This window comes from Eurytemora carolleeae, unplaced genomic scaffold (assembly GCF_000591075.1).
Source record: "Eurytemora carolleeae unplaced genomic scaffold, Eaff_2.0 scaffold743, whole genome shotgun sequence".
Taxonomy (NCBI): Eukaryota; Metazoa; Arthropoda; class Copepoda; order Calanoida; family Temoridae; genus Eurytemora; species Eurytemora carolleeae.
In genome coordinates this window covers 55,451-75,590 of record NW_019396630.1, presented here as the reverse complement: position 1 = coordinate 75,590, position 20,140 = coordinate 55,451, and the positions used below count along the sequence as shown (strand labels likewise).

The 20,140-nt window shown below is 31.4% G+C and overlaps 1 protein-coding gene across 1 annotated transcript in view; it reads right to left on the bottom strand.

Annotated features, from left to right (window-relative positions):
- Positions 1-4,868: 4,868 nt before the first annotated feature.
- Positions 4,869-20,140, bottom strand: part of LOC111706589 (protein fem-1 homolog A) — a 33,234-nt gene continuing 17,962 nt past the window's right edge. Inside the window, exons 8-24 of the mRNA XM_023479501.1 lie at positions 19,752-19,875; positions 18,870-18,978; positions 17,827-17,887; positions 16,981-17,093; positions 14,641-14,710; positions 14,146-14,234; positions 12,915-13,015; positions 12,535-12,628; positions 11,548-11,614; positions 10,612-10,679; positions 9,980-10,091; positions 8,733-8,858; positions 8,361-8,444; positions 8,132-8,187; positions 6,328-6,400; positions 5,291-5,403; positions 4,869-5,060 (exon numbers count right to left, since the gene is read on the bottom strand). Coding sequence (XP_023335269.1) covers positions 4,955-5,060; positions 5,291-5,403; positions 6,328-6,400; positions 8,132-8,187; positions 8,361-8,444; positions 8,733-8,858; positions 9,980-10,091; positions 10,612-10,679; positions 11,548-11,614; positions 12,535-12,628; positions 12,915-13,015; positions 14,146-14,234; positions 14,641-14,710; positions 16,981-17,093; positions 17,827-17,887; positions 18,870-18,978; positions 19,752-19,875 — 1,566 coding nt within the window. The 3' untranslated portion in view covers positions 4,869-4,954. The remainder of the gene's footprint in view (positions 5,061-5,290; positions 5,404-6,327; positions 6,401-8,131; positions 8,188-8,360; positions 8,445-8,732; positions 8,859-9,979; positions 10,092-10,611; positions 10,680-11,547; positions 11,615-12,534; positions 12,629-12,914; positions 13,016-14,145; positions 14,235-14,640; positions 14,711-16,980; positions 17,094-17,826; positions 17,888-18,869; positions 18,979-19,751; positions 19,876-20,140) is intronic.

The window sequence follows — 20,140 nt, the reverse complement described above, 5'->3', positions numbered from 1 at the left end:
TCCCCCCTGAAAACACAGGGCCCCTCCCCCTGAAAACACAGGGCCCCCGGCCCCTCCCCCCTGAAAAACTAAAGTACGCGACCTTAAGGTCCTTAAACATGAAAATTAAGCATGAATAAACAAATATTTTTCTTACTAAATATGGTTTTGTGAACCATACCCCTAAATTTACTCTGTTGTCAGGTCGTCTCCGACAAACTGTACCTCCGTTGAAGAATATGTGTGCATGAAGAATAGAGTGTTTCCTTAGCCTATTTGCCTTATTTCCCTCTTTCGAGTAATATTCCTTTAGTTTGCCCCACAAGTTTATTTTTCCTTCCAGAGAAAACTCTTAAATATTTCATAAAAAGTCGTCTTTCAGCTGTCATGTTCAGTCGGACACCCTGTATATCGAACTATTGTTTGTTTATCTTCTTAATATATATGCGTTTACATATATAAATATATATATATATATATATGAATATATAGGAGTCTAGAATAAAACAATTGGCTGGGGGTAAATGAGAGGGCCTGATGCCAAATTGAGTTGTTGGTTTAACTTGGCAGCCATAATATACCCTTCAACAGTAAACACATGGTTTTTATGTATTTGGGAAAACAAGGTTTTTGGAAAACTTAATATTATTTTTCTTTCTTGTAGTGATAATTTCCTTAAAAGATCAACAAAATAGTCCCATTTTTTAGTATATAGAAAAAAAGTTTCCACGAGCAATGTAAACAACTGCTGTTCTACCCATGCTAACCTTTGTTTACATTCCGCCCAAAAACTACAGTACACATTGTTTTATGTCTTTTCGTAAAGCTCTTTAATTCCTTGATGTCACCTATTTCAAAATACACAAAATATCATAATTTTCAAATTAAAGCCCGTCTTACCAAAGAATTTTCGGAAGGCTGCCAGCATATACTGAGTGGAATTTTCATTCGAAGCCAATTTCGTGTTTTATTTCAATTTAAAGATATGGAATATCCACCGAAAACAAGTTTTGGACATTCTGGTGTGAAAATTCGAAAAAATCATTTCATGCCAATATATACAATTTTAATTCTATCAAAATTTTAACGAATGAAAATAATCATTAAAAAACACAGTTTGAAGAATCAAGCTAGCTCAATAGTTAAATTTGGTTCCAGTTCTCTAACAAATTTTAATAAGATGAAAATTTGACATTTCTTCGCGTGATGATCAGATAATATTTTAAGGGGCTAACAATGAGACTATAAACATTATTATGATTCAAAATAGAGTCAAGCATTTAATTAACCTAATCCAGAATCCTGTATTATCCTAATCTATAGGAATCCCTCCCTACAGGGTTACCCATACAGTTTAATTACCCTAATCCAGAATCCTGTATTATCCTAATCTATGGGAATCCCTCCCTACAGGGTTACCCATACAGTTTAATTACCCTAATCCAGAATCCTGTATTATTCTAATCTATAGGAATCCCTCCCTTACAGGGTTACCCATACAGTTTAATTACCCTAATCCAGAATCCTGTATTATCCTAATCTATAGGAATCCCTCCCTACAGGGTTACCCATACAGTTTAAGACTTCAGAGACGACTGCACATAATCCTGGTTTCCTTGTATTCATGAATCCCTTCAAATATAAACTTTTTTTTTTTGTATTGCTGAATTATTAAATAATCCATTTAAAATTTATATTCAAGGAATAAAGCTTGAATACAACTTGACAGCCTCATTCTTTATGATTAACCATGTACCTCCAAGAACAGAGAAACACAGAGAAACTCCACAAAAATCATCTCATTTTTAAGTTAACATAAATTATGTTTAGTTTATTAGATTTCATAAGATACAATAATTATGTCCAAAACTTGTGTCTAAATGCTACAAACATTACAGATAGTAACTATAAATACAAAATAAATAAATGCAGCTGCAGTAAAAATCTTATATCATATATCATAGATACTTTCTAAGTTTTGTTTCACCAAATATTCTAAATGCAAATGAAATTAAAGAATATCTTTTTAGAGCTTTCTGACATTTGATCTGCAATTAACTACTACCAATAAAATTAGTCTTAGAAACAGACAAAATAGTACAAAATCGACATGAAGAGAGCCAACAAAAAGGAAAACCCTTTGAACTTTCATTTCTGAAAATTTAACTAGATGAAGACATTATAATTATCATATTGAATAGATCTGTGCATAGCCAATACTATATTAAATGTAACATTAAATACATCTGTGCATCGCCAATTTAACTAGAGCCAATGTAATATTAAACAGATATATGAATACCCAATATAAAAATAGCCAATGTAATATTAAACAGATCTATGCATAGCCAATATAATATAAATAGATCTATGCATAGCGAATTAAAAAAAGCCATTGTAATATTTAATAGATCTATGCATAGCCAATTTACCAATAGCCAATGTAATATTAATAAGATCTAAGCATAGACAATTTAACAATAGCCAATGTAATATTAATAGATCTATGCATAGCCAATTTAACAATAGCCAATGTAATATTAAATAGATCTGTGCATAGCCAATTTAATAATAGCAAATGTAATATTAAATAGATCTATGCATATCCAATTTAACAATAGCCAATGTAATATTAAATAGATCTGTGCATAGCCAATTTAACAATAGCCAATGTAATATTAAATAGATCTATGCATAGCCAATTTAATAATAGCAAATGTAATATTAAATAGATCTATGCATATCCAATTTAACAATAGCCAATGTAATATTAAATAGATCTATGCATAGCCAATTTAACATTAGCCAATGTAATATTAAAAAGATCTATGCCTAGCCAATTTAATAATAGCCAATGTAATATTAAATAGATCTGTGCATAGCCAATTTAACAATAGCCCATGTAATATTAAATAGTCCTGTGCATAGCCAAATTAACAATAGCCAATGTAATATTTAATAGATCTACGCATAGCCAATTTAACAATAGCTGTTGTAATATTAAATAGATCCATGCATAGCCAATTTAACATAGCCAATGTAATATTAAATAGATCTATTCATAGCCAATTTAACAATAGCCAATGTAATATTAAATAGATCTGTGCATAGCCAATTTAACAATAGCCCATGTAATATTAATTAGTCCTGTGCATAGCCACTTCAACAATAGCCAATGTAATATTAAAAAGATCTAAGCATAGCCAATTAAATAATAGCCAATGTAATATTAATAGATCTATGCACAGCCAATTTAACAAAAGCTGATGTAATATTAAATAGATCAATGCATAGCCAATTTAACAATAGCCAATGTAATATTAAATAGATCTGTGCATAGCCAATTTAACAATAGCCAATGTAATATATAATAGATCTATGCATAGCCAATTTAACAATAGCCAATGTAATATGATATAGATCTGTGCATATCCAATTTAACAATAGCCAATTTAATATTAAATAGGTCTGTGCATAGCCAATTTAACAATAACCAATGTAATATTAAATAGATGTTTGCATAGCCATTAAAAAAATAGCCAATGTAATATTAAATAGATCTGTGCATAGCCAATTTAACAATAGCCAATGTAATATTAAATAGATGTTTGCATAGCCAATTAAGAAATACCCAATGTAATATTAAATAGATCTGTGCATAGCCAATTTAATAATAGCCAATGTAATATTAAATAGATCTATGCATAGCCAATTTAACAATAGCCAATGTAATTATTGATAGATTTATGCATAGCCAATGTAACATTAAATAGATCTATATATAGCCAATTTAACAATAGCCGATGTAATATTAAATAGATCTATGCATAGCCAATGTAATAATAAATAGATCTATGCATAGCCAATTTAACAATAGCCAATGTAATATTAAATAGATCAATGCATAGCCAATTTAACAATAGCCAATGTAATATTAAATAGATCTATGCATAGCCAATTTAATAATAGCCAATGTAATTTTAAATAGATCTGTGCATAGCCAATGTAATATTAAATAGATCTGTGCATAGCCAATTTAACAATAGCCAATGTAATATTAAATAGATCTGTGCATAGCCAATTTAACAATAGCCAATGTAATATTAAATAGATCAATGCATAGCCAATTTAACAATAGCCAATGTAATATTAAATAGATCAATGCATCGCCAATTTAATAATAGCCAATGTAATATTAAATAGATCTATGCATAGCCAATTTAACAATAGCCAATGTAATATGAAATAGATCTGTACATAGGCAATTTAACAATAGCCAATGTATTATTAAATAGATCTATGCATAGCCAATTTAACATTAGCCAATGTAATATTAAATAGATCTATGCCTAGCCAATTTAATAATACCAATGTAATATTAAATAGATCTGTGCATAGCCAATTTAACTATAGCCAATGTATTATTAAACAGATCTAAGCATAGCCAATTTAACAATAGCCAACTTTTAATATTAAATAGATCCATGCATAGCCAATGTAATATTAAATAGATCTATGCATAGCCAATTTAACAACAGCTAATGTAATATTATATATATCTTTGCATAGCCAGAGCTAATGAATGGAATAGATCTATGCTATAGCCAATGTAATATCTGTGATTAATGCATAGCCAACTTAACTAAGAAAAAAGTGTTCATCTGATGTTAATGTTCATGTTCAAAGCTGTTTTCTTTCCTAGCTATAAGGCCGATTTACAACATATATAAATTTCTGCATGGAATGGAAGTTTATCCTTTAAATTGTTTTTTTTTGTAACATTCATACTGAAAGCTTTTATTTATTGCCAATGTAGAATATATATATATTCCGCCACCTGGTATAGAAATTATCAAAATTTGGAAGACGACATTCATGTTTTTCTTCACTTAAGGGTTCTCTCGTTAGTCCGAATTAATTGTTTTTGTTCAACATCTTTCCCGCCAGAAATACAAAATGGCAGCTTGGGTGTTCATTAATGAGCCTGGATAAAGGTTTCCAGCATTCTGGGAACTTCACCGACGAATGGTAGATCATTATTAATAATCACCTGAGCACACAGGCATTTCAAGCTCATGTATCTGCAATTAAAAGTACAATATTTTATTATCAGTAATATTTGAACCTTTGAACCTTTCTTTAGGGTAACAATGATAAATATTGTCGTTTTTCAACTTAAAATAAAAAGATTAATTCTGACAATTTCTTTTTTAATTTTGAAAAACCAAGAATATCTCTTGCTTAGGAAAGCTAAACGTTAACTCTAAAATGGAGGGTCACTAGAAATTATCTTTTAGTTTAAAATTTAAACCTGATAACTGATATAGAAGCGGCTTGATTGGTAACCAGGAGATTTGAAGGACGTATTCCTACTTTGTTCCTTAGATCAATATGCGATCCATTTCGTAGCAACAACTCTACAACCTGATACAAAATCAATTAATCCACCATTTTTGCCTTAGATCAATATGTGGGATCAATTTTATAGCAACAGCTTCAAAACCTGATACACAAACAAACAAACAAACACCCAAACAATCAATTGAGCAACCAATAATTGTCCCTTAGCATTTCGTAGCAATAACTCTACAACCTGATACACGATCAATCAATTAACCATTGTTCCTTGATCAATATGGTATCCTATCGTAGAAACAAACTTGTACACAATTAATCAATCGAACAAAATTGTTCCTTAGATCAAAATGGTATCCATTTCGTATTAACAACTTAACAAACTTGTACACAATAAATCAATCAACCAAATTGTTCCTTAGATCGATATGATATCCATTTCGTAGCAACAACTGAACAAACTTGTACACAATAAATCAATCAACCAAATTGTTCCTTAGATCAAAATGGTATCCATTTCGTAGCAACAACTTAACAAACTTGTACACAATAAATCAATCAACCAAATTGTTCTTTAGATCAATATGGTATCCATTTCGTAGCAACAACTTAACAAACTTGTACACAATAAATCAATCAACCAAATTGTTCCTTAGATCAATATGGTATCCATTTCGTAGCAACAACTTAACAAACTTTTACACAATAAATCAATCAACCAAATTGTTCTTTAGATCAATATGGTATCCATTTCGTAGCAACTCTACAAACTGATACAGAGTCAATTAATAAGCCATTGTCCCCTAGATCTATAAATAGGGAATCCATTTTGCACAACAAATTAACACACAAATACGCAATCAATCAATCAATCATTAAAAATTCTTGGTTCAATTTGGGACCCAGAACAACTCTAAAACCTAATACACATTAATCAAAATATCAATGAAAACTTGATTAATTGATTACTTGATTTACTGATTGATTATCTACCTGCTGTGAGAAGTTAGGTAGACAAGCAGCTGTGTGAAGGGGGGTTGATCCCTGCTGGTTACAGGCATTCAACCTGGAGAATATAATAATAATGTGATCATAATAATAATAATAATAATAATGATACTAGAATCATAATGATACGATGATAATAATATATGAAATACATACTTTCGATTTCTAAGGCTCAAATCTTTGGGATTTATATAGTAGGGATGTTCAAAAACTCTTGAATTCATGGAATTCATGCTATTCCCATTTTATTTGATCTACCAAGAGAAGCCAACAAGGAGTGATGATGTTCGCTAATTCTTTACTAATTTTATAGGCCATAAACTATACCGAGAGCGTACTGCATATTTGTTTATTATAAGTTGATTCTGGCCTAACCTATAGTATATCAATATTAGTAAACAGTTGTAAGTGTACAGTACTCTTAACTGAGCACACAGGTAGAGAACTATCATCCCCCCTGAGAGAAACCCATAGATATTTCATTGAGCCTAATTCTAATGTTCCTCATATTAAAACAGTTTTATGCACTGGTTTTGTACAATTTGTGACCGGTTTATCAAATTGTCATAAGCTATGTATCCGACTTGTAGTAGATCTAAGTTAACCTGATTTCAGAAATGTTTTATGTAAAAATCTTGAATCTATTGCACAAGATTGTAATGTACATTTTACAATCTAGAAATCGAAACAAATTTTTGGTGAAACAAAATATGATATACAATCAGATTCCTTTAGACCAAGAATGGAAATTACCCATTCTTTATGAATTACTCAAAGTTAAAGATGATAATTTTGTTCTAAACAATTTTGATGATAATGAGATCGCAACCATGATCATTGATCAACTTATTATGTTCCGACTAGAAACTATATTTATATATCTTGACTTTATTCTTGTTTTTGTCTTATCATTTTGTATCATTTTACCTTTGTGTACAAAATAAATCTACGATAATAATAATAATAATAAAAAATGACCGATGAGGATAATAATAGTGACGACATTGTGTATAATAATATGGATGGCATTAATAGAAAAACCGACAATAATGATTATGCTAAAGATGATACTGATTTTCTGCCATAGTTATTTTTTGTCAGTCTTTTGTGTTTTGTTTTTTAACAATTTCTTTAGAATTTTTCCTTTTTCCTTTGTATGGTAATTTAATTGTTCTTAAATAAATTCATCCAAAAAAAGTTCCTTACTAACTGCCAATGTGGAAAATTTACAGAAACTGATGTCAATGATAATGATAACCTAATGAAAATAACGATGATGAAAATCAGTGTTTCGGATCCATATCATTTTGATTTGGATCCGGATCCGGATCCGCGGATCCGCATCCGGCTCCTGATACGGATCCGGATCCGAGGTAACTTTTGATTCTGTGAATCGGATTTTCCCTATTAAATGTTATGCAAGGTTATAATTTATAAACTATATTTATTATTTTAAAAATGTCGTCATTAATTTACTATTATATAAATGTAAACATTAAATTATTAAAGATAATTTTGAAAAATTTTCGTCATGTAAAATGTAAATAATACATTTACGAACCATTTTGATTTATTTATTCCATGGTTTTGGTTAATTTTTGATGCTACCCGGATCCATATCGGATCCGCATCCTGATACGGATCCGGATCCGGATCCGACCAAATGATACGGATCCGACCGGATCCGGATCCGGATCCGGATCCGAAACACTGATGAAAATGATGACTACAGTAATGATAATGATGATGATGAAACTTTTTGTGAAAAACTAACAAAAAGTTATATTACCTAGCCCCACAGTCTACTAGGAACTTGGTGACTTCAACAGAAGGAAACAAACTTCCCTGAAGACACAAAATAGATTCATAATTGTGATAAATAAATAATTGAGAGAAACATTTTTTATGAAATAATTGCGTTGAGATCTTAAAAAAGTTTAGAATATAGTATATAACATGTTGAAGATCTTAAAAACTTAAAATTCTTTTTTCATTTCTATATTTTTAATCTAAGTTACCAGCTGATTTCCACCCTCATCAAAAATGTTCTGAGTTTTCAAGGAGTTGTTTTTAGAAACCGCTAGATGTAGCAGGGTGTCACCCTAAATATTAAAACACGTATGTTAGTATATAAGCTATCAAGACTTTGGACTAGATACAAAGTAAAGTTGGGAACGGGAAACACTGTAAATGCCAAGTTTTTATCAAAGTTTTTTTAACATTCAGAACATAAAAAGTTCATTAAATGAATTCATTATTTTTATTAGAGTGATAACATTTTAATATTAGAATTTTTTGTTTAATTTTTAGTAAAAATCGCACAAAAAGCTAGAACAAATTTTTTATTTAAAAAATCAAAGATCTGGTAGATGATATAGAAGATCTATTACCTGACTGGTTCTAGGATCCATATTGAGTAGAACTCTATGCATTTTCTTCCTCAGTTGTAGTTCCAGGGTTGGAACTCTAGGTAGCTGCACTACTAGGTGTATTAGGTGAGTGATTATACGGAGAACCTAAACCAGAATATATTAGATATTAAACCTCGGTAGCTGAACTACTAGGTGTATTAGGTGAGTGATTATACAGAGAACCTAAACCTGAATATATTAGATATTAACCCTAGGGAGCTGAACTACTAGGTGTTCTAGGTGAGTGATTATGCAGAGAACCTAAACCAGAATATATTAGATATTAACCCTAGGGAGCTGAACTACTAGGTGTTCTAGGTTGGTGATTATACAGAAAATCTAAACCAGAATATATTAGATAAAAAAATTCGAATTTTTTTAAGTGTCCACAAAAAAATTCAGCCCAACCGGTCCAGCCGTTTGGCCGGCTATACGCGACATGTATTTAGATATACACGAATGTCTTGTTTTATTAAATAGATTAACATTAGGTAGCTGCACTACTAGGTGTACTAGCTTAAGATAAAATAAGATAAAGTTTATTGCTAAAATACATGTATCTGTGTACAGAAAGAGTTTATAATTACAAATTGATAATTATATTAATAGTACAAGTATAAAGCAATTAGGTGGATAAAAGCTCTTGGCTGTTATGATTATTTTTTCCACCTAACTTTAATAATGATAAAAGATTTCAATTAAATAGATTTTAGGAGAACTATTAGAGGTTGGTGATTATACAGAGAATCTAAACCAGAATATATTAGATATTAAACCTAGAAAAAGATGTACTAGGTGAGTGATTATACAGAGAACATAAACCAAAATATATTAGATATTAACCCTAGGTAGCTGCACTACTAGGTGTACTAGGTGAGTGATTATACAGAGAACGTAAACCAGAATATATTAAATATTAAACCTAGAAAAAGGTGTACTAGGTGAGTGATTATACAGAGAACCTAAACCAAAATATATTAGATATTAACCCTAGGTAGCTGCACTACTAGGTGTACTAGGTGAGTGATTATACAGAGAACGTAAACCAGAATATATTAGATATTAAACCTAGAAAAAGGTGTACTAGGTGAGTGATTATACAGAGAACTGGAACCTCGGTAGGTGCACTACAAGGTGGACTTCGTGGGTCATAATAATTGCATAATAATTACATAATCCTACCAAAAGTTACGTAATTTGGTAAATAGGACCATCATTTTACTTACCTTATCCCAACTACCCTGATGGGTTTTAAAGACAGGACTGATTTGAAGAAGAGCACTACAGTTGGGCATATCAGCAATCAACAGTTCAATAGTATGTATCACATCCTCACCCCTAAAATTATTATTTTTAGCTTATCAGTATACTTTTTATTCGCTCTCACTTAAAGCATTTCTTTAACATTTTGAAAAACATGCGCGTCCCATTTTAACCTCTTAAATCATTTTTTAAAAACTTATTTATCATTTTTTGGTTCTCATTTTAAAAATTACAACCCTTCCACTTTGAGGCTTTTTTTTCATTTAGTAAAATATTGGCTTTGATAGAACACACAGTTTAGATGAATGGAAACAAATCGTTCGTTAGCGTACGATTTGAAAAAAGTCTATATCTTCTGTCACAGACAACATTTTGCATTTTAGAAAAGATCTGTTAGAAAATAAGTGTTTTGACAGAAAAAAAATTCTTAAATTTTTAAAAATAAAATGCCTTAAAAATGTGGTTAAAAAATATAGTAGTTTGTCTAAGAAGAAAAAGTAAAACTTTTATAAACTAAGAAAAGCAAAAAACAAAATTGTTTAAAACCCTGAAAAAAGATGCCAAAATCTCATGTTATTGATCTGCAAAAGTTTACCTGACCGGGCTAGCGAGTACACCAGCTGCATTCTTCTCCTCCAGGTCAAGGAATAGTTTCACAAGCGCCTATTCAAAAAGATTGTTTACTTATTTAATAATACCACCCCCCCCCCTTTTGTAAGCAGAACGATGTATTTATTATTTTTAATAAGAGCTTGCTACGAAATAATATTTTTGAAGAAGTCTTATATTCTTCTCAAATTCATAAAAATAAAATCTTCAGTGAAGCCTAATTTGTCTAAAATACCCAGCAATGAACAAAATTCAAGGAATTGAAGGACGACTTTTTCCAATTAACATTTAAATTTTGTAGCTAATAAAATATTTTTAAATCTGTTAAATCTGTCTTTTTCTTGATGGTAGTGTCCAGTGTCCAGGCTACAAAAATTAACGGTCCAAATTAGAAAAATTATTTCTGCAACAAAGGATAATGGGCAAAGGCGTTTACATGGGGGGGGGGGGGTTGTGGTATCAGCCCCCCAGGATCAGTGAACTCTAAGATTTCAAGGGGGTATTCAGGCACCAAAAAGTGCTGAGACCTCCGTAAAAAAGAAAAAAGCTTCCCCTGGAAAAATTTCTTGTATACGCTCATGATGATAGGGTTCTCGTTGTGATTTTAATACCACGTTAATGTTTAGAATGAACAAAGAGATTACAATGTTAATATTAATAATTTATTGGCGTCACGGAAGCCAGGAATTTTTATAGAATTTAATGACTAGTTGTAAAATAAAATCTAATCTTCTAAACATATAGAATAAATAAATTGTCGGGTTTGCTATTAGAATTTTGTTTGTAACTTAATCGATCGGGGCCATTTTTTATCAGAAATCTGATCATTTTTTTTTCTGAGGGCACGAAGAAAAAATAGTTGCTGGTTAAATAACATCAAAAACTTCCACAAGCTTAATGTTAGATAGGTGTAATAACAAACCTGCGCTGTAAAACAAGTATCACAGTATAGAATAGTATCCTTAGCAATCCTCAGCTCCAAAGCGTACCTGGAGAAAATATACGTATTAATCAATCAATCGTTCAATCAACCAATCAATCAAATCAATCAACCAATCAAATCAATAAATAGATAAATCAATCTATCAATTAATCGTTTAATTTACCAATCCATTATTGTATCAATCAATTTAACAGATGCTGTTTCAGTTTCTGACTTAAATGAATTGCTCACTAGATCAGTATATCAGATATTAGTAGATAAAACCAGTAGTTCAGTTTATCAGTTGACCAGTTGGTCAGATGGTTAGTTGATCCGTTGCTCAGTTGGTCAGTTGACCAGTAAACCAACAGATCAGTTAACCAGTTGGTCAGCTTGTCAGTTGGCCAGTGTATATCAGTTAATCAGTTGATCTGTTGGTCAGTTGATCCGTTGATCCAGTAATCAGTTGGTCAGTTGGTCAGTTGATCAGTTGATCAGTTGATCAGTTGATCAGTTGATCAGTTGATCAGTTGATCAGTTGATCAGTTGATCAGTTGATCAGCTGATCACTTAATCAGTTTGTTAGTTGATCAGTTTACCAGTTGCTCAGTTGACCAGTAAACCAGCAGATCAGTTGACCAGTTGGTCAGTTTGTCAGTCAGTAAACCAGCAGATCAGTTAACCTGTTGCGTCAGTTGGTCAGTGTAGATCAGTTGTTCAGTTGGTCAGTTGGTCAATTGACCAGTTGATCAGTTGACCATCATAAATAAACTCAATTAACCAAAATAAATATCTGTTTAATATTAAAAGAAAAGTTTGCAAACAAAAATCTGTAAAAAATAGTATGATTTGATAAAATGTGATAAATAATAAAAAAAATTGGCCATACATTTTGAAATTATCTTGGTCTCTGTACACTATAGTACACTATAGACACTAAAGTGTACAGTGTGCCCTACACAGTACATTTAAGAATGAAGTACTTACTTCCAAAGATCTATACAGTGTTGATACTGTAAACTATCTGCGTACGCCGCACCACGGTACATCAGTTTATAAATCATATCCTTGTGCTGTACACCTGTACATAAATATATATATTTGATATGGTAAAGCAACTCTAAATATTATTCAAAATACTTCACACAACAAATTAATCAAAATTACAAAAGGAGAGCGTTCAAGTTTAAATGTGAAATGAAATCTTGATCAAAATTTAGATAAATGCAATGTACAAAATACTTTAAAGAAGCTAAGATTATCTACTTTATATAATTTAAGGCGATTTTTTACATTTTGTTGATTCCAGGTTAACATTTTATATTTTTATAATTACACCATCTTTCCCTTTAAAAAGTATGTTTAACCTAGAATTCTCTCGCAGATGATAAGGGACTGTATCCGCATAACGTCTAGGTCCATAGCAAGGTTCTCCAGGTCTCTTCGGTCCAGGAACTCACTGGTCTGCCTAAACACCATATATAGGTTAATACTGGAGTAAATGCATCTAGTACCAGATATAGTTCAATACCAGTGCTTAGGAATAGGATCCATATTATTTTGATGAATCCCCCCTGAAAAAAATGGATTCAGGTTCTGGATATTTCTTAAAGATTTATTTACTTATTTAATTATTTTTCTGCTTATTTTTCAGGTAAAACTTGATATATTTTAGATTAGGAAATTTTTAATAATATCGCTTTTATAACAGTTGCAGATTTAGAGAGCAAAATAAAAGTTTTTTACTTTTTGGTTTATAAATTGCCCCTTAGATCCGAGGATTTGCATATTTTTTGCGGTTCCGGATCCGGGAAGCCAAAATACTGCGGATCCAACGGACCCGAACTCTAAGCACTGAATAATATTGGAGCAAAATTGTCCAATACCAGATTTATATACTGGAGCAAGTTCACTCATTATACCAGACACAGTTTAATGGGACTGTCTCATGTCAGTGCCCTTTAAAGCTTTGTCTGATCCCAGAACAAAAGGAATAATCATGTTTTCAACATTTAAAATTCAATATTCTGTTTTTGGTTTCTTGAGAGAGATGAAACCAACGACCATCCCCCCCCCCTATTTATAATTTCCTCCGAATTTAGATAAAAAAATATCATTCTTTTCCCTGGAATTTTTTGATTAAAAAACAAGATCTTAATTTAAAATATTGATTTGTACTTTTTCTTTTCTGTAAATTCTGTATTTTTTTTTACAAATCTTTAAACAAAATTGAATATTGCTTTGTTGTTAAATATTTCAAATTGAATTAAATTAAAATAGACCCTGTTTAGAAAAATAATCTTTTATCCCAGCTCAGAGTTGTCGACCTGGAAAATATATTTCAAATTAAGATTTTCTTTCGGAAATTATCGGCGTAAATACTGTTGAAAAATTTACAATTTAAAGAAAATTGTTAAACATTGTTTAACAACAGTGACCATTTTAAGCGTATAAAAGCAAGGTGGCCTAACATTTTCCTTGGACCTTACTTTTTCACTTTTCTTAAAAAAATCACGAGACCATCTAACATAAATAAGATGGAGCATGAAAGGAATAAACTATGGAAAATCCCCGAAAAAAAGGATTTGTTGTGTTTACCTGTACTGTTTCCTAGGCAGCTGTATCTGTTTAGATACACCAGCTCGTTCTCTCACCTCACAAGCTGCTCTCCAGTATTGTAGGGACCGCTACAAGAAACAGGTTTTAGTATTTAAGTAAATATTTACATAGATCAAAAGTAATTTTTTAATTAATGTCATATTCTAATTTTTTTATACAGTGAATATTTAACTTTTAAAAACCATTAACACAAAGTCATGCGTAATAAGTTTTAACAATAGGTGAAAATTAGCTTTTAAGGTAGAAGTTTCATTTAATTTTTTTTCTCCCAAAAGCTTTGAAAAAAATCCTCCCCTTGACTTCCGACCTTTATCTGAGGTGAAAATGTCTGGAACATTTTGTATTTTATTATTTAAATCTTTTCTATGGGCGACGCAGTCCGCGAAGCCTTAATAATGTGTTATATTGTAATAATTGACTAATTGATTAATTGATTTTTTGATNCCTACAACACCAAACTTTTTCCTACCTCACAAGCACATCAACAACGCTGTATTTTCCTGCCACGGCAGCACACCACAGAGGGGTCACAGTGTGAACAGTTCTAAACAACAATTCGATCAGTTAATCATTCAAGCAATCAATCTATCTATTTATTTATCTATCTATCAATCTAGTTATAAATTTTGCAAACTTTTTACAGACATTTTAATTTTCCTTTCTGGTATATCGCTTGATAATGTCTATGGAAAATGTCTCCAGAAAATGTCTTATCAATTTATTCAATCAAGCATTTTAATTTTTCTATCTTTATTAATGGTAAAAACGTGTCTGAGTCCTACCAGTGATATATATAATTCACAATGTAAAAACAATCTTAAGGAACTGTGTAGACGTAACTTTCTAGTGATTCTCCATCTACAAACTGGGCTCAATCTTTGTCTTATCAAAAATAAATGAGATATCTTGATTTTTCACTCTGAAAATTGGCTTGAGGTGGCTTCTTTAGTGACTTTTAAATTCACGCTGCGGTGAAATTGTGAGAATTTGACAACGAAAATAACGTCCTCATTGTTACTCAGATAAAGAAACTATACAGGTTAAGAACTTAGCGCTGAATATCGGACTTGCCAGTATTTTTCTTTTAAATAGAGGTCCAAATAAAATGTTCTCTTTTGTCCCTTTAAGTTTAATGCGTCATCAATTTCTATTATCTAATATCCTGACTAATTAAAAAAAAACTGAATTCTGTTGAAAACAACGGGATTACTTGCTGTTTACTTCTTTTGAACAGGAATTAACTCTTCAGGGATAAATATCATCAAAATAAAAATTAAAAAAACGTCTTAACGACTGAACAAATCGGTCTCAAAAAAAGATTTTTAATCTTTACTTAAAAAAAGCTTTTGAAAAAAAAAATTGGAAAATCCATTTTAGTAACATTTAAAAACTAAAATTATTTCAAAAAAAGCTTAGTGTTTAAATTAATGAAAGAACGGGATAAATAATTGAGTACATGGATAAATTCAATTTTTCTAAATTAAAAACAAAAAATATCAATTTGTCTTTTCTTCCAAAAGCTATAGAATCTGTTTACCAAAAAACGGGGGGGGGATATTTCTAAAAAAAGAAACCCCGGCATCCATAATCTGGTATCTACACCTTAATCCTCTTAATAACTTACTCATGAAACATTTAGATCAATAACATCTTGCAGACAAGTAATACAACTTTATGATTTTGTAAATCAATGAGAGCAAACAATAAAGTTATTTCTTATTTTATTAAATTTACTTCATTATAAATCTTAACACAGAAAAAAGGGTTGTCAAACAAATTGTGTTTGACATTATCTCCAAAAGCTTGACAATTTTTTTTTTTAATATTTGCCAATTTTTAGGAATTTAGTTTTTATTTCTTTAAATTTGTGTGTGGAGAGTTAATAATTATGGCTGATTTTTTCATAATTCACATATCATTATTTTCTTTGCATGTGTTGTGGACTAAATCTTATCGCATGCAATTTTAGCTTTTTTGACCATTTATCTACGAGATTGAAATTAAATTCTATCCTCTGTTAATCCCCAGAAGGGAAGGTAAGTGGAGAAACCCTTCACGTTGGATAAATATATCTTTTTACAACAAACACCACAAAAACTCTTCAATAAAACTTTATTAGAGCTTGCATAACTTTTTATAAAAAATCATATTTCTCACTTATGATAGCATATAATATTATATCCATATTTGGGAAAAAAGGAAATTTGGGAAAAATAAAGAAATTTTTTGGGAGTAAGTATCAACATAATAAAATACTTTATACATGTTATTTTCTTTATACAAAATTATTTCAAAAATATTATGAAATATCAACTTTATACGAATGCGTCGAAAAAAATCAATGTTTATAGGTTGTAACATCTGAATGATTTGTTTGGAATTAAATGGATTTTTTAAGATCCGAGTCGAATATTGCAAATTTCTGAATTTATGTACACTACGTTCTTCAGTATGAGTCGTCTTTAAAAATTTTCTCATTATAGATAGAACAGATATAATTAAGATTAGTAGCAATCACCATCGATTATTTTTCGAACCCTCTTTCATTTTTCACGAACGCTCCCTGTTAGATTCAATATGTCTTCCAGACTAGAATTGATTAATAAAAATCCTTTCTTTTTTAGTAACTAATTAATATCTTTAGAAAACTATATTTCAAAGGGAAGCTATTCAAGTCAGTTCAATGGGATTGATTAAAAAATATAACAGATTCGTAAGCTTGGGTTTATTGTATGAGATACTTTTCCTTTGAGTGATTTTCTTTACAGATCAGATGTTATAATGTAATTTGTAATGTAATGACGTAACAAGTACCGTTGCCATGCAAAAAAAAAAACAAGATCGGCCCCGAAGGAGAGAAGAAGTCTAGTAGTTTCAAATCTGTGTTCTTGAATAGCGTAGTGGAGAGCAGTTTTACATTGGATATCCTAAACATTTAAATTAGATGTTATTTAACAATTATATTGTATATCCAATCCATTAACAATAAATGTTTTTGTAAAGCGAAATGGAGGGCAGTTTCACATTGGATTATCACTAAGGTGCAGTTTTTTGTTTGTTTTTTAAGAAGTATTTAAAGTGGATATCTTTAAAAATAAGTATTATACTATTTATATTTGATATCTTTATTTATTGGATATCTTTTAAAGGAATTATTTACTTGGATATATTTAATTTAAGCATCTTGGATATGATTTTGAATATTACACTAATCTCAGAAATAAATTTCCAACTATTTGACTTTATTAACTTATTAAGAATAAGAACGTCTGGAAAAAGATTAATCTTCAGAAAAAATTAATTAAAAGAAAAAAGTAATTTTCATTTATTCCTCGCTACGCCAGAACTCAAAAATTAAAACAGAAAAATTTAAAGTTTTAAGGATCAATGTAGAAATTAATACATTTATTTCCAGTTTTTAACCTGTTTATTGTCCCGCAGCAAGTCCCGTCAAACTTTGGAATAGAAATACGACTTTTGGACAAAAGCTATAGTCTTAAATAGTCCAATTGAACACAACAATCATGCAATATACACATACCTACCACTTAATAACATGTAAACTATACAAAATACACAAAATTTAGCTTGATTGTCGTCTTCCTATTCCAGAGTTGTATGGGTCCCAATGTATCTAGGAGCTAAATGTATTTTCCTGACCTGTGCATTAACGTTAGCTCCATGTTGAAGTAGGAACTCACAGAGCTCGACACTTTGCACGCTAAATATTTTATCAATAAATCAATCAATAATATCTTAAATAAAAAGACATTATAGAGATTGTTGTTATTGCAAATTCTATAGATTCCTAGAACTATAATTCTGGTAATTAAAAACACCATGAGTCAAGTTTTTCGAATTTGAGAACTAAAACTCCAGACCCTTGAATCTGGTTTCTATAAGACCATTGCATCTTATTTCCAGACACATCAATCTGATTCTGGTATTCAAGCACCAGATATCAAATTAAAAAAAACCTAAATCTGAATTTCAGGCCCAAAAATCTGGTTTCCGGACACTGAAATCTGATTTCCAGTGCCCTTTTTGGATTTTAGACCCATAAATCTGGTTTCCTGACCCTTGAATTTGTTTCCAGTATCTAGATTTCAAACACATGAATCCGCTTTCCAGACACTAGCATCTGGTTTCCAAACCCTTGAATCTGGTTTCCAGACCCTTGAATCTGGTTTCCAGACACTAGCATCTGGTTTCCAGACCCTTGAATCTGATTTCCAGACACTAGCATCTGGTTTCCAGACCATTGAATCTGGTTTTCAGACACTCGTCTGGTTTCCAAACTCTTGAATCTGGTTTCCAGACGCTAGCATCTGGTTTCCAGACCCTTGAATCTGATTTCCAGACACTAGCATCTGGTTTCCAAGCCCTTGAATCTGGTTTCCAGACACTAGCACCTAGTTTCCAGGCCCTTGAATCTGGTTTCCAGACACTCGTCTGATTTCCAGACTTTTGAAGCTGGTTTCCAGACAATCATCTGGTTTCCAGACCCTAGAAGCTGGTTTCCAGACACTCGTCTGGTTTCCAGACTCTTGAAGCTGGTTTCCAGACACTAGCATCTGGTTTCCAGACACTAGCATCTGGTTTCCAGACCCTTGAAACTGGTTTCAGCTTATTACTATCACTTTTGTCCACACAACATATAGTTTAAATAAGCAGTTATATTTCCTCGACTTCCGAATTCTTACCTATTGATGAGACAGGTACCACCGTTGAAATTAGGCTTCTGAATATCCGCTTTGTGAAGAACAAGTAGACGAACTATATCCAGGTGGGTCATGAAACACGCTGACCGAACTAAACAATAAATATATCCAGTTGGGTCATGAAACACGCTGACCAAACTGAACAATAAATATATCCAGGTGGGTCATGAAACATGCTGACCGAACTAAACAATAAATGTATCCAAGTGGGTAATGAAACACGCCGACCGAACTAAACAATTAATATATCCAGGTGGGTCAAAAAACACGCTGACCGAACTAAACAATAAATGTATCCAGGTGGGTCATGAAACACGCTGACCGAACTAAACAATAAATGTATCCAGGTGGGTCATGAAACACGATGACCGAACTAAACAATAAATATATCCAGGTGGGTCATGAAACATACTGACCGAACTTAACAATAAATATATTCAGGTGGGTCATGAAACACGCTGACCGAACTAAACAATAAATGTATCCAGGTGGGTTATGAAACACGCTGACCGAACTAAACAATAAATGTGTCAAAACGGATTCACTTCTAAAAGACCTTTAGGACGTACTTTTGAGGAAATACGAAACGGTGACTTACACACACATTTCACATATTATAGTCTAACCTAATAAACGGTGACTTACACACATATTTCACATATTATAGTCTAACCTAATAAACGGTGACTTACACACATATTTCACATATTCTAATAAAATACTTAATATTTATAATTTGAAAACTAAGTAGTTTGATTTTCTTTTTAATTATTTAAAATATTTCAATACGTCTATTATATCTTATGACAATATTTTTTAATTCAGCTTTTCTAAGGTGAAACTCCGAGAAAGTGAAATATATACCTGGAGTAGAACCTGTATCAGACATGCTATTTACATCAGCACCATATCTAGAAAACACATCAAATTGTTCCTGTATGGGATTACAACCTATTAAGCGCGCTGGCCGCAAAGCACATGACGGCAACTAAATATTTTGTGCAAGCAAAATATGATAATTCATAATGATGATGGATCTAAAAGGGAACCCAACATGGTCATGGAACCCCAAGACTACCTTCAGGGGGCAGCGTAGGGTCTGTATCCATCCAAGTGAATTGCACAATTTTTAACGTCCATGCACTTAGCCACTTGTCATACATCCCTGTGCATAGCAGCCCCCCCCTAACCCTCTCTTTCTTTATCCCCTCTTCCACGATAGCATACGCTATCACCACAACCCCCCCCCCCCC